The sequence below is a fragment of the Protomyctophum bolini genome (assembly GCF_963924005.1).
Source record: "Protomyctophum bolini genome assembly, chromosome: 10".
Taxonomy (NCBI): domain Eukaryota; kingdom Metazoa; phylum Chordata; class Actinopteri; order Myctophiformes; family Myctophidae; genus Protomyctophum; species Protomyctophum bolini.
Genome location: NC_137871.1, coordinates 17202303 through 17217926, shown reverse-complemented (window position 1 = coordinate 17217926; position 15624 = coordinate 17202303). Strand labels below are relative to the sequence as shown.

Sequence of the window (15624 nt, the reverse complement as noted above, 5' to 3'; positions counted from 1 at the left end):
TCTCCCCATCCATCTGGGTTCCGAGAGAGAGAGAGAGAGAGAGAGAGAGACTGACCGTGTAGTCTTTTCCCTGCCATGGCGCTGTCCTTGGTTCTGAAACACGCCAAAGAGAAGGTCTCTGAGATCCTGTAATACTGCATCATCAGAGTGCGCGCGCTTACTGTATATCAGTGAAAGTTTGTGAAATATGACATGCACACGCGCGCGCGCGCACACACACACACACACACACACACACACACACACACACACACACACACACACACACACACACACACACACACACGTGACACACACTACTCTGAGACACATTCCTCTAGAGAGAGAGAGAGAAAGAGAGAGAGATCTGCCCTGGCCTTTTCAGCACTAAGGCGCATGGATAGCTCCTATTTCAATAAATGTTTACTATCCGTCTTTGGTTCAACTTTTGAGCACAACAAATCTAACATAACTATAGGTGACTGAAGGTTGAGTATATTTGTCACCTGCACCAAATTCATTATTCTCTGATAGTGTTATATATTTTTTTACTATTGAATGGTGGTATTTCGTTTTCCATTCCTATAGAGCATTAGAGCATGCATAACTAGTATAGGCTAATACTAGTAATGCTTCTACTACTACTACTACTACTACTACTACTACTACTACTACTACTACTACTACTACTAATAATAATAATATGATGTTGCATCATATCTACATGCTACTGTATGGTCTCACTAGTGATTTCCAAATGTTTTGTATTCCCTGAATGAACTCTGAGCGACGCTGTTGAACAACGAAATGTTTTATTTGGGCGTCAGTCAGTGCTAGCTAGTCAGCAGTTATCCTTCATATATCACTGCAATGTAGATAGAGAATAAGCTCGAAGGGGCTAGGCAAGACTATAGGCTATACTCTAGATGTATCTTTAACACATTGTGTATTCTTCTGGCATGAACATATGAGAGTAGATATTTCTTTGACATTTTGAAAGGGTTTTGTAATTCCGAATATTTGGAGTTTGCATTTTACGACATGACGACATTTGGAAGAAAATGGAATTTGTTTTGTGCACCAACGCTGATGTTGGTTTGTTTTTTACTCGTTGTCAGTGGTCAGATTCGCTATTCTATTCCAGAGGAGATGAAGAAAGGCTCTCTTATCGGTAATGTAGCACAGGACCTGGGATTGGATCTCACACGGCTTCGTTCCGGTCGGGCCCGTATCGTCACTGGAGAAAGCGTTCAGTACACCGAGCTGAAGACAGACAAAGGGATTCTAGTCGTGAATGAGAGAATAGACCGAGAACAGCTTTGTGGCGACGTCACTCCGTGCAGCTTCAGTTTTGAAATGATTTTAGAGAACCCAATGGAACTTCACCATATCACAATTGAAGTATTGGATGTCAATGATCACTCTCCAGTGTTCAAGAAAACAGATATTGCTTTGGAAATAAGTGAGTCGGCTAATATTGGTGCACGATTCTCGCTGGAAAATGCAGAGGATCCTGACGTTGGAGTCAACGGCCTGCAAAATTACATTTTAACATCAAACGAGAATTTTGTTTTAAAACAACATGTAAATCCTGATGGGAGTAAATACATTGAAATGGTGTTACAGAAATCATTAGATAGAGAAGAGCAACCTCGACTGTCTCTGCAGCTGATAGCAATAGACGGAGGCACTCCGCAGAGATCTGGTACAGTAAATATTGACATCACTGTTTTAGATGCTAATGACAATGCTCCGGTTTTCAACCAGTCCGTGTATAGAGCTACAGTGATGGAAAACGCACCAAAGGGTACTAAAATTGTAACTGTTAACGCTACAGATGCAGACAGTGGATCATACGGCTATATCACATATTCACTTGCAAACCTGAAGGGCAATGTGGCTGATTTGCTGTCTATAGATCCTACCTCCGGGTTATTATCGGTTTCAGGAACCATCGATTTTGAAAAAGATAAAAAGTATGAACTAAGAGTTGACGCAAAAGACCACGGTGGACTAAAGGATTCTAGTAAGGTGATAATTGAGGTTACTGACGTGAATGATAATGCACCTGTCATAAACACCATGTCATTCACTAGCCCTGTGTCTGAGGACTCTGCTCCTGGCACAACTATTGGCATAATTAATGTTAAAGATCTAGATTCAGGTGATAATGGACAGGTGACTTGTACTGTAGACCGAAATTCGCCTTTTAAAATCAAATCGAATTTAAGAAATTACTACACTTTGGTGACGGATGCTGCATTAGATCGCGAGTCTTTCTCTGACTATAACATTTCTGTAGTGGCTACCGACGCAGGATCACCCCCTCTTTCAGGTCGTAGAACCTTTCATCTAAAGGTGTCTGACGTGAACGATAATGCCCCAGTTTTCAAACAGCTGTTTTACAATGAGTTTATTAATGAGAATAACGCACCGGGTGTATCCGTGCTCACTGTTAGAGCTAATGACCTCGACGAAAATCAAAATGCTAGAATTTCGTATATTCTTGAAGATTCTAGTATTAATGGGTCTCCGATATCTGGATACGTCTCAGTTAATTCTCAGAGCGGAGTGATACATGCAGTACGCTCATTTGATTATGAACAGATCAAACAGCTGTCATTTGTTGTCACGGCGCAAGACGGAGGCTCTCCTCCACTTTGTAATAACATGACTATAAACATACTGATCCAGGACCAGAATGACAACTCTCCTCAAGTTCTCTATCCAGTCCAGAGTGGCGGTTCTGTCGTGGCTGAAATGGTGCCTCGTTCAGCAGATGTGGGCTATCTGGTTACTAAAGTGGTGGCTGTTGACGTGGACTCTGGACAGAATGCCTGGCTCTCATATAAACTGCAGAAAACCACAGACAGGGCGCTGTTTGAAGTGGGTTTACAGAATGGAGAAATAAGAACAATCCGGCAAGTCACTGATAAAGATGTTGTGAAACAAAGACTGACTGTTATAGTGGAGGACAACGGACAGCCCTCTCGTTCAGCTACAGTCAATGTTAACGTGGCGGTGGCTGACAGCTTCCCAGAAGTTCTCTCAGAGTTCACTGACTTTACACACGACAAGGAGTACAACGACAACCTGACGTTTTACCTAGTCTTGGCTTTGGTTGTAGTTTCCTTTCTCTTCATCACGTGTTTAGTTGTTATTATATCAGTTAAAATATACAGATGGAGACAGGCCCGCCTCTATCATTCCAGTCTCCCAGTGATTCCATATTATCCACCACGTTACTCAGACACTTTGGGGTCAGGGACTCTCCCTCACGTGTACAATTACGACGTGTGCAGGACGACTGATTCCAGACAGAGTGATTGTAAATTCGGCAGAACTGGCAGTCAAAACATACTGATCATGGACCCCAGTTTTACAGGCACAATGCAACGGATACAGAGTGAAAAAAGCATCCTGGATGAACCAGACTCTCCTCTAGAGGTGAGTCAAAGAACTCAGTATAAACAATAGGAATTTGTTTTGTGTTTTCAGTAAAGCTCCCCCCCCCCCCCCCCCCCCCCATCGTGATATAATGTTAGTTTTAGAAATTAATTGCGTGGCTATTGCTAGTTTTATTCTACCTTTCAGCACCATGGACAGCGTATATCGCTATGCTATGACCTATAGTGTGACTGACCTTTGTCTACAACTTCCCCATTTCAATCTTTTAAACACTCTGGCGTCTGGCATTTTTTTTAAATACTAAATTACTATCCTTTTTGTCAGGGCTGGTATGGCCGAGTTATAATGGATTTTAATACACTTCAGCACAGGTTTTACTGCACTATAGGCCTATAGACTAGACATTTGATATCCTAACGTGTTGCCTCTTTGAATGTACAGAGTAGGAAATGGAAATATAGTGAATGAGGTTCATGAAATAGTTTAGTCTGGTATGTTGGGTAAACAACAACAACTATACTCGTTTATCTTTGTAAGGATCGAGCTCGATATTCCTGCCGTCCTCTTAAACAAGCTATTATGGTGACAGTTCCCGTATGTCCATTTAATTAAATGCTTTGATCTTAATTGCCGGTTATTTTAAGCTTCTGCTTTATCACTGGATTAAATTCACAATAATATATAATACGCATTTAACACAAACTTTTTTTCCATATGACGTTCATGCTGTTGGACTCTAAGGGACGCTGTTGGTCAATCAAATAATGTATCACCGTTATCACATTCTCCACCCATGGTGTTTTCTTCCAATAGACAAAAGCAGAGGCTCAGGCTGAGCGAAATTACATGGGGTGAGGCTCGATGGAAACCCATTTGGATAGATTGTTATTTCGTCGTGGTAGAAATACAATAGGAATAATTATATCTTGTTTAGATTAGTGTAGCAATATACATTTGGGTGTTCTTAATTATCTCTTTCAAATTATTATCTCTTCTTGTAATCTTCATCATGGCGTTTGGGATATATCGCTTTGATTATGGACGGACATGGAAACTGTTGTTTTTTCTGCTTTATCTCAATCATGCGGTCAGTGGTCAAATACGGTATTCTATTCCAGAGGAGATGAAGAAAGGCTCTCTGATCGGTAACGTGGCACAGGACCTGGGTTTGGATCTGACAAGGCTCCGTTCTGGTCGGGCTCGTATCGTCACTGGGGAAAGCGTTCAGTACACTGAGCTGAAGACGGACAAAGGGATTCTAGTCGTGAATGAGAGAATAGACCGAGAACAGCTTTGTGGCGACGTCACTCCGTGTAGCTTTAGCTTTGAGATAATTTTGGAAAATCCAATGGAATTGCATCATGTTACAGTCGAAATATTAGACGTAAACGACCATTCCCCCAAATTCAAGAAAGATAGCATAAATTTTGAAATTAGTGAAATAGCTAGTAATGGTGCCAGGTTTTCCCTGGCAAGTGCAGAGGACCCAGATGTAGGCATCAATGGACTTCAGCAATATGTTTTAACCCCAAATGATAATTTCGTTCTGAAACAAAGTTCTGGTGCAGATGGAAAGAAATATGCTGAAATGGTGCTTCAGAAACCTCTAGACAGAGAGGAGCATCCTCGAATGTTTTTAAAGTTGATGGCAGTGGACGGTGGAAATCCACAGAGATCTGGTACAGTAAATATAAATATCACCGTGTTAGATGCGAACGATAATGCACCTGTATTCAATCAATCAATTTACAAAACGACGGTGATGGAAAATGCACCAAGAGGCACATATGTAACTACTGTTAATGCCAGTGATGCCGATTTCGGCACAAATAGTTTGATATCTTACTATTTTTCTGATCTTAATGGTGGGCTGACTGATATATTGTCAGTTAATGAAAACACAGGTGTAATTTTAGTAACCGGCGTAATTGACTATGAGAAAGACAAGAAATATGAATTGAGAATAGAAGCAAAAGATCAAGGAGGTTTAACAGATTCCAGTAAAATTATAATCGAAGTTATCGATGTAAACGATAATGCACCTATCATCAGTGTTATGTCATTCACAAGTCCCATTTCTGAGGACTCGGCCCTTGGCACAACACTTGGCATTATTAATGTTAAGGACTTAGATTCAGGTGAAAACGGGAAGGTGAGCTGTGTTATAAACCAAAAGTCCCCATTCAAGATTAAATCGAATTTAAGAAATTACTATACGTTGGTGACTGATGCTGTATTAGATAGGGAAACTGTTTCTGACTATAACATCACTGTAGTCGCAACCGATGCAGGTTCACCCCCTCTTTCAAGTATGAGAACCTTTCATCTCAAGATCTCTGACGTTAATGATAACGTTCCAGTATTTGAAAGGAGCGTTTATAGTGCGTTTATTGGAGAGAATAACTCTCCAGGTGCAAATGTACTCACAGTTAAGGCTGAAGACCCCGATGACACCCAGAATGCTCGCATATCTTATATCCTTGAGGAGTCTAATATTGGAGGATCCCCAGTGTCTGCATATGTGTCAGTTAATGCTGAGACCGGAGTGATACATGCAGGACGCTCTTTTGATTACGAACAGATCAAACAGTTGTCATTCGTTGTCAAAGCACAAGACGGAGGCTCTCCTCCACTCTGCAGTAATGTTACTGTAATTCTACTGATCCAGGACCAGAATGACAACGCTCCTCAGGTTCTCTATCCAGTTCAATCTGGTGGTTCTCTGGTTGCTGAAATGGTGCCTCGTTCAGCGGATGTGGGCTATCTGGTCACTAAAGTGGTGGCTGTTGATGGGGACTCTGGACAGAATGCCTGGCTCTCCTATAAACTGCAGAAATCCACAGACAGGGCCCTGTTTGAAGTGGGATTACAAAATGGAGAAATAAGAACTATCCGTCAAGTCACTGATAAAGATGCTGTGAAACAAAGACTGACTGTTATAGTGGAGGACAACGGACAGCCCTCTCGTTCAGCTACAGTCAATATTAACGTGGTGGTGGCTGACAGCTTCCCTGAAGTTCTCTCAGAGTTCACTGACTTTACACACGACAAGGAATACAATGACAACCTGACGTTTTACTTAGTCTTAGCTTTGGCTGTAGTTTCCTTTCTCTTTATCACATGTGTAGTTGTTATAATATCAGTGAAAATATACAGATGGAGACAGTCCCGCCTCTATCATTCCAGTCTCCCTGTAATTCCATATTATCCACCACGTTACTCAGACACTTTGGGTTCAGGAACTCTCCCTCATGTGTACAATTACGAGGTGTGCAGGACCACTGACTCCAGGAAGAGTGACTGTAAATTTGGCAGAGCTGGTAGTCAGAATATACTAATAATGGACCCCAGTTCAGGGACGATGCAACGATTACAGAGTGAAAAGAGCATCCTGGATGAACCCGACTCTCCTATAGAGGTATAGTTCAAATGTGTTTTCAGTTCATTTTATATTCATGGTTGGTAACACTTTACAATAACTAACCGTTATAACTAGTTAAAAAATCTTTCATAAACTGTTAGTTAATGGAGTTATTAATTACTTTTGAAATATGTTATATATGTTATATATAACAGTAAGACACCCTAAAGGGAGAGGGTGCGTGCACACATCCACCTGGGTGACGGCAGACTGCTGGGCGAGCACTAGTGCTTTGGCATGGGGGGTCAGATCAACATATGTGCTGGTCATGGAGCGTGTCTTGAGTGTACAGGGTTTGATGAGGTCAGATTAGGTGACCTCATCAACCTCGTTAGGTCTGGCCATATATGGAGCCTGTCTTGATTGTACAGGGTTTGATGATTCCAGATCAACATATATGGAATGTCAGATCATGTCAGCTCCATATATGGAGATCTAAGGGTGGCAGCGGGGGCAGTGTCTTGAGTGTACAGGGTTTCGTAAATGTCGGGCCTGTTGAGAGCCGGCTTCCGGGCGCGGCTGCACTAATAACTCTGGGCAGGCCCAAAGTTTGAATGTGTTTGAATGTACATGCAGGTATCAGTTAAAAGTCCGTCCTTCCAAAGAGGAAGGACGGGTGGGGAAGGATCAACATATGGAATGTCAGAACAGGTTAGCTCCATAAGACCTAAGGGTTTGAGGTTTGAGGTCAGATGTTGCTGGCCGGCTCCATATATGCAGATCTAGGTGATGATAATCCAGTCTTCATGGCATGGTATGGCATATGGCTATCCAGAATTTGATGAGGTCAGTGTTGTGATCTTTGTGTGATCTTCAGAGTGTCGTGGAGTGTGTAACAAGGCGTGACAGACTGACGACCATATATGGTGCAGTGACGTGTTACGATGCGTGACGGACTGACGGCCATATATGGTGGCATGACCATTCTTACCCCGACAGATAGACAGACAGTCAGACAGTCTCTCACTCACTCACTCACTCACTCACTCACTCACTCGCTCTGCTTGTGCGCTCGGCTTGCGCAAGCATAACAACTGCCAGTATATAAGCCAAAGCCATGTTGTCAATTCAATTTACATTTCTAACATCTATACAAAAAGGCGACCCAAAGCCTTTAATAAGTGACTAACAAATCATGATTTAAATAATGCACTTGTTAAGACCATGTTAATAGTTTTTAATGTTATTCTAAAATTGCAACTATTCCTCATTTATTAATGCTACTAAATTATATATTGTATAGGCTACTTATGCAGAGTCTATCTATCTAGTCCTCATTTATTAAGATGGGTAAATGAGGAATAGTTGACATTTTAAAACGTCATCCCAACAACAAAAACTGTGCATTTATTGATTCACTGTATTGCTTCACCTAAATGACAGTGCAAAAGTGCTATAAAAATAAGGGCAACCGTTATTGTGTTTATTATGTTGCAAGTGCAATTGCTACGCACATCAAAGTCCTTAGTTGTGCCGGCCCACGGAAGAATCATCTAAATAGTTGTCTTCAAGAGAAGACACAGCAGTGTCGAAAGTGACAATACTTTATTTTTAGCAGAGTAAAAAGAAACCAACGTTTTGGCGGGTAACTGCCTTCTTCAGGGTATAACAAGTCTAGCCTATATCACTAATTCTGTGGATAAGACACTTTCGGACTGTATGTGAGCTCCTCCCACACATCGTATCTTATCAGCACCATGGACAGCGTTTTGGTTTCGGCTTCCCTGAAGTTCTCTCAGAGTTCACTGACTTTACACGCGACAAAGATTACAATGACACCATAACTTTTTACCTATAGTCTTGGTGTTGGCTATAGTTTCATATTTGTTCATCACGTGTTTAGTCGTTATTATAGTGATAATATAATAACTGTCTCCATACAGATGGAGACAGTCTCGTATTCTCTAACATTCCAGTTTCCCAGTGATTCCATATTATCCACCACGTTACTCAGACACTTTAGGGACAGCGAATCTCCCTCATGTGTACAAGTACGAGGTGAGTAGGACAACTGACTCCAGAAAGAGTGACATCAAATGTATGCAGCCACTGAATCAAAGTTTGGTGAGCATTGATAGAGCAGAGAGGGAGAAGCAATCATTCGATGGTTCTCAGATATCAACTCTGGTGAATGACATGATTAATTGACACGTTTGTATGTTTTGTTGTTATAAGTAAACAGTGATATTCGCCTAATGACCACGGATCAGGGTTGCGTCGTAGCATTTAGTAGGCTATAGATACTGTATGTCCTGCAAGCCCGTATGTCTGAACTTTAGCAACAGCATCGCAAAACACACTGAATAATGTACCACATGTGCAACTGTCTTTAATAATGCTTACCGTGGGCATGCTTCAAATTATTGAGATTTAGATTACTCTGCCACTTTCTGTGGATGCTTTATTAGCGTGCGTGGCGAGACTGTCTGTTGCTTTGTAACATATAGATCGTGTGAAAACAATACTATTACAAGTTGTGTGTAATTTTGATTTGATTGTTTTGAGTGACAGTTGTGTTTGCCTGTTATTTGACACAGTGATTATTAACTTGCATAAATGAATACGAAACACGCAATGTGATTCCTGTGACTGGACTCTGAGTGCCGCTGTTGATACATAGTTGAAGCTGATGCTCTGAGGTGGTGCAGTGGCCCTTCCTATAATTCTCACTCTCCGTCTCTCACTTTATTGTACACGCTCGGGAAAAGGCTTTTGGATTATTTTGGCATTTATCGTCATGTTCTATAGTTCTGGATTCTGTTAATAATTATTCTTAAGGAATACCCTTTACATTTTACTGACAGACTAACCTGTTTATTAAGTATGGTGGGTTTTCTATGGACAAGATACCGTGGCGAATGGAAAGTACCGCTTTTTCTCCTTTTTCTTACCGCCCTCCATTCCGTGACAGGGCAGGCTCGTTATTCCATACCAGAGGAGCAAGCCGAGGGATCGCTTGTTGGAAATATCGGTAGGGATTTGGGCCTGGATGTTGAAAGGCTCATAAAGGGTAAAGCTCGTATTATAACAAAAGGAGGTCGGCAGTATGTCGAGCTAAACCGAAACAAAGGCACCCTCGTTATTAAAGAACGAATCGACCGAGAAGAGCTTTGTGGACAGACAACGCCTTGTAGCTTCAGTTTTGAGCTTATCATTGAAAATCCCATACAGCTATATCGTGTTACAGTGGAAGTTATAGATATAAACGATAACAGTCCAGCATTCCCTAAAGACGAAATACATTTGAACATCGTTGAGAGTGTTGCATTGGGTACGCGCTTCTCTCTGGAGAGTGCAGAGGACCCAGACGTTGGCGTAAACGATATTAAAAAATACACACTTAAACCGCCCTCAGATAATTTTGAATTGGAAATGCAGAGTCAGCCTGATGGAAGTAAATTCATCGAGATGGTTTTGCAAAAGCCTTTGGACAGAGAAAAAGAGGAGACCCATTCGCTCGTGTTGGTAGCTTCAGACGGGGGTGAGCCATGTAGATCAGGAACGGTTCGCATACACATAACTGTGCTCGATGCTAATGACAACGCGCCAGTGTGTGGCCAGTCTGTTTATAAAGCTGATGTAAAGGAGAATTCCCCAGAAGGAACAATTGTAACTACTGTTAGTGCAAATGATGCAGATAAGGGGCTATATGGTGAAGTCATTTTCTCCATTGCACAGGTTGCCAGAGATGCAAAGGATCTTTTTGAATTGAATGTAAATACAGGAGAGATTAAAGTTTCAGGCAAACTAGATTTTGAAAAGTCGAAGGCGTATCAATTAAATGTCAAAGCAAGCGACCATGGCGGTTATACTGACACGTGCAAAGTTATCATTCAAATCCTTGACGAGAATGATAACATCCCTGCTATAGAGCTAATGTCATTTTCCAACTCTATATCTGAGGATTCTCCGCCTGGCACAACTGTAGTTGTTGTTAATGTCGATGACGCAGACTCGGACAGTAACAGTGTTGTCAAGTGTTCTATCAATGCTGATGTCCCTTTCAAAATTGAATCATCCCTAACTGGTTATTATACAATAGTAACAGATAATGTCTTAGACAGAGAAGGTATTCCTGAATATAATATCACCATAACTGTATCTGACAATGGCTCACCACCACTCTCTAGTAGTAAAAGTATTACAGTCAAGGTGTCTGACGAAAATGACAGCCCACCCACTTTTAATGAATCTGAATATAGTAGAATTATCCCAGAGAATAACTCTCCTGGTTACTCCATATTTGCTGTAAGGGCGAGTGACGCAGACTGGGGCCAAAACGCACGTATTTCATACTATCTGGAAGAAAGGGAACTTAGTGGCGTATCTGTCTCCTCATTTGTGTCAATTAATTCAGACACTGGCGTAGTTCATGCCGTGAGATCTTTGGATTATGAACAAATAAAGTACTTTGAGTTTAACGTTACTGCACGTGATGGCGGGTCCCCTCCACTCAGTTCAGTTGCTACTGTTAAAATATTAGTTCGGGACGAGAATGACAATGCTCCTCAGGTTCTGTACCCGGTACACTCCGGAGGTTCCCTGGTAGCTGAAATGGTGCCTCGTTCGGCAGATGTGGGCTATCTGGTCACTAAAGTGGTGGCTGTTGATGTGGACTCTGGACAGAATGCCTGGCTCTCTTATAAACTGCAGAAGGCCACAGACAGGGCGTTGTTTGAAGTGGGTTTACAGAATGGAGAAATAAGAACAATCCGTCAAGTCACTGATAAAGATCCTGTCAAACAAAAGCTGACTGTTATAGTGGAGGACAACGGAAAGCCCTCTCGTTCAGCTACAGTTAATGTTAACGTGGCGGTGGCTGACAGCTTCCCTGAAGTTCTCTCAGAGTTCACTGACTTTACACACGACAAGGAGTACAATGACAACTTGACGTTTTTCTTAGTGTTGGCTTTGGCTGTAGTTTCCTTTCTCTTTATTACGTCTTTAGTTGTTATCATATCAGTGAAAATATACAGATGGAGACAGTCCCGCCTCTATCATTCCAGCCTGCCCGTGATTCCATATTATCCACCACGTTACTCAGACACTTTGGGGTCAGGGACTCTCCCTCATGTGTACAATTACGAGGTGTGCAGGACGACTGACTCCAGAAAAAGTGACTGTAAGTTCGGTGGAGCTGGTAGTCAGAACATACTGATCATGGACCCCAGTTGTACAGGAACCATGCGGAGTATGCAGAATGAAAAGAGCATCTTGGATGAACCAGACTCTCCTTTGGAGGTGAGATGGATTTCCAGTCATTATAACATAATAATACACTGTGTGTATGCGCGCGCACACGCACACGCGCGCGCACACACACACGCGCACACGTGCGCGCACGCACACACACACACACACACACACACACACACACACACACACGCACACACCACGTTTCAGCACCATACTGTGAGGACAGCTCCACTTAGAGAACGAGTTGTGTGTAATGCCTCTGTGAGTTCTTTGATATAATTTGTTCAGTTCGTAAAAGATGTTCACTCGTTTGTTTGCCCGATACGGCCGATGTTTTACTTTTGTTTTTTAATAAGCATTTGTAAAGCAATTACGTTTTGATATAGTCCTCCATCTTACATTGATATTCGTGTTTTCAACTCTAAGGGACGCTGTTGGTCAGTGAATAGAGCATATATTAGGTGTTGCCACTCATCCGTTTCTCCTCCCCTATCAGTGCATTTCACTGAAGAAGAGAGACTATAAGCTTCAGAATAGTATACCGGCTACGAAACGAGGAGCATAAATATTTGAAATCAAACTGACGCGTGGATATACGTGATTATTTGAACACATAGGATACACTTGCTGCCTGTTTTTGTGGATGTGTTTTCTTCAGGTGGTGGTGTTGAGGTTTCATTTTTCCAATGGCGGTTGAGAAGTGTCATGGTTTTCTTTGCGCAAAACGGTGGTTGTTTTGTGGATCAACATGGGAGCTGTTGCTATTCCTATTTTATATCAGTCATTTCGCCAGTGGTCAAATTCGCTATTCCATCCCAGAGGAGATGAAGAAAGGCTCTCTTATCGGTAACGTTGCACAGGACCTGGGATTGGACGTGAAAAGGCTCCGTTCTGGCCGGGCCCGTATCATCACCGGAGAAAGCGTTCTGTACACTGAGCTGAAGACAGACAAAGGGATTCTAGTCGTGAATGAGAGGATAGATCGAGAGCAGCTTTGTGGTGATGTCACTCCGTGTAGCTTCAGCTTTGAAGTTATTTTAGAAAATCCTATGGAGCTGCACCGATTAACTGTGGAAATATTGGATATTAATGACAATTCGCCCGTATTTGGGAAAGGTGAAATCAAATTAGAAATAAGTGAAACAGCGACAATTGGATCTCGTTTCATGTTGCCCACTGCAGAAGACGCAGATGTAGGTGATAATGGTCTACAAACATACATATTAAATACCAATGATAATTTTGTATTGAAGCAACAATCAACTCCCGATGGTAGAAAATATGCAGAGATGATTATACAAAAACCGTTAGACAGAGAAAGCCAGTCGAGATTACTGTTGAAGCTGATAGCGCTGGATGGTGGGACCCCGCAGAGATCTGGTACAGTAAATATCGATATCACCGTTTTAGATGCGAATGATAATGCTCCCGTTTTTAACCAGTCATTATACAGGGCTACTGTAAAGGAAAATGCGATAAAAGGGACATATATCACTAGAGTCAATGCCAGTGATGCAGACAGTGGATCAAATGGTATTATCGCGTATACGTTTTCCAACATGAGAGAGCATGTCACTCGAATATTTCAAATGGACGAAACCACTGGTATAATAAGTCTTGTGGGTCAAATAGACTATGAGAAAGATAAAAAGTACGAAATTATGGTTGAGGCCATGGACCAAGGTGGTCTTACAGATTCCAGTAAGGTCCTAATTGACATTGTTGATGTTAATGACAACGCACCAGTGATAAACGTCATGTCATTCTCCAGCCCTGTTTCTGAGGATGCTGAACCTGGCACCACGGTGGCAATAATAAACGTCAAAGACGCAGATTCAGCGCAAAACGGCCAGGTTACATGCACTATAGCCAACAATCTCCCATTTAAAATCAAATCGTCGTTGACAAATTACTATACTTTATTAACAGATGCTGCTTTCGATAGAGAAATTGTGCCTGAATACAACATAACCATTAAGGCGACTGATTCCGGTTCTCCTTCCCTGTCTAGCACTACAATGTTAAGGCTTAGTATTTCTGATGTAAATGACAATGCCCCACTGTTTGACAAAACTGCGTATAATGCTTATATTAAAGAGAACAATTCCCCTGCCATGTCCATATTTACTGTTAGCGCACGGGACTCTGACTGGAATCAGAACGCGAGAATATCCTACCTTTTAGAGGATACACAGATTCATGGCAGTCCAGTCAACAGTTATGTATCTATAAACTCTGAAACTGGAGTTTTACATGCAGTGCGCTCCTTTGATTATGAACAGTTAAAAAGCCTGAAATTAGTTGTGAAGGCGCAAGACGGAGGCTCCCCTCCACTCACTAGCAATGCAACGGTTAATATCTTCATACTAGACGAAAATGACAATGCACCTCAGGTTCTGTATCCAGTCCAGACTGGTGGATCACTAGTGGCTGAAATGGTGCCTCGTTCAGCAGATGTGGGCTATCTGGTCACCAAAGTGGTGGCTGTTGATGTGGACTCTGGACAGAATGCTTGGCTCTCTTATAAACTGCAGAAACCCACAGACAGGCCGCTGTTTGAAGTAGGATTACAGAATGGAGAAATAAGAACTATCCGTCAAGTCACTGATAAAGATGTTGTGAAACAAAGGCTGACTGTTATAGTGGAGGACAACGGACAGCCCTCTCGTTCAGCTACAGTCAATGTTAACGTGGCGGTGGCTGACAGCTTCCCTGAAGTTCTCTCAGAGTTCACTGACTTTACGCAGGACAAGGAGTACAATGACAACCTGACCTTTTTTTTAGTCTTAGCTTTGGCTGTCGTTTCCTTCCTCTTCATCACATGTTTGGTTGTAATTATATCAGTGAAAATATACAGATGGAAGCAGTCTCGCATCCTCTGTCATTCAAATCTCCCGGTGATTCCGTATTATCCACCACGTTACTCAGACACTTTGGGCTCAGGGACTCTCCCTCATGTGTACAATTACGAGGTGTGCAGGACGACTGACTCCAGAAAGAGTGACTGTAAATTCGGTGGAGCTGGTAGTCAAAAGAACATATTGATAATGGACCCCAGTTCTGGAGGGACAATGCAGCGATATAGTGAAAAGAGCATCCTGGATGAACCAGACTCTCCTCTAGAGGTGAGTGAACTCTGGCGAGTTTAACACAAGTGAAATCACCCTGACTGTGTTTTGTAATCAAGATAGTGAGAAATCTGTGTGACTGTATTTGAAAACAACACAGTTTATTTTAAATAGGCCTTTTTCTTGATGATGATTGTGTTGTGGAACAGCATGGCAGTTCCTGCTTTGCTTTCGTAGGCCTATATCGGTTATATCGTCAGTGGTCAAACGAACCCTCTATTCAGTGGAGATGAAGAGAGGATATCGTATCGGTAACGTACAGGACTTGGGATTCCCGTATGTTACCGATGCGATTGGTGACGTCGACCACTTGGTTAAATTTGCGCAACTCTGTTCCATATACCAACTTTCATTGTTTTTATTAATGCACGTGTAAGTGTTCAAGTTCAACACTCGTTATGAATAATTATGCAACAATGATGTAACAACTTATACCAAGGTTTATGAAGTATAATAAGTGCCTGGTCATAATGTAGGCAATTTAAGCTCGGT

The 15624-nt window shown here is 42.0% G+C and overlaps 5 protein-coding genes across 5 annotated transcripts in view; all 5 read left to right on the top strand.

Annotated features, from left to right (window-relative positions):
• LOC308322173 (protocadherin gamma-B4-like) overlaps positions 1 to 15624 on the top strand; it is a gene marked incomplete at both ends in the record, with an annotated part of 149917 nt that overhangs the window by 32734 nt on the left and 101559 nt on the right. The window lies entirely within an intron of this gene.
• Positions 76 to 3456, top strand: LOC308322870 (protocadherin gamma-A2-like; the record flags this gene model as incomplete). Its single annotated transcript, XM_080774359.1, has 2 exons — positions 76 to 128; positions 1098 to 3456. 2 exons carry the CDS (start codon positions 76 to 78, stop codon positions 3454 to 3456), a joined length of 2412 nt encoding a protein of 803 aa, XP_080630485.1.
• On the top strand, positions 4397 to 6811 carry LOC308322868 (protocadherin gamma-A3-like; the record flags this gene model as incomplete). Its single annotated transcript, XM_080774357.1, has 1 exon — positions 4397 to 6811. The coding sequence occupies one exon, from the start codon at positions 4397 to 4399 to the stop codon at positions 6809 to 6811; it is 2415 nt and encodes an 804-aa protein (XP_080630483.1).
• On the top strand, positions 9632 to 12675 carry LOC308322867 (protocadherin gamma-A10-like; the record flags this gene model as incomplete). The annotated part of the gene is made up of 3 exons (XM_080774356.1): positions 9632 to 12049; positions 12431 to 12441; positions 12663 to 12675. The coding sequence occupies 3 exons, from the start codon at positions 9632 to 9634 to the stop codon at positions 12673 to 12675; spliced, it is 2442 nt and encodes an 813-aa protein (XP_080630482.1).
• LOC308322866 (protocadherin gamma-A11-like) lies at positions 12634 to 15153 on the top strand (the record flags this gene model as incomplete). The annotated part of the gene is made up of 1 exon (XM_080774355.1): positions 12634 to 15153. Exon 1 carries the CDS (start codon positions 12691 to 12693, stop codon positions 15151 to 15153), a length of 2463 nt encoding a protein of 820 aa, XP_080630481.1. The 5' UTR covers positions 12634 to 12690.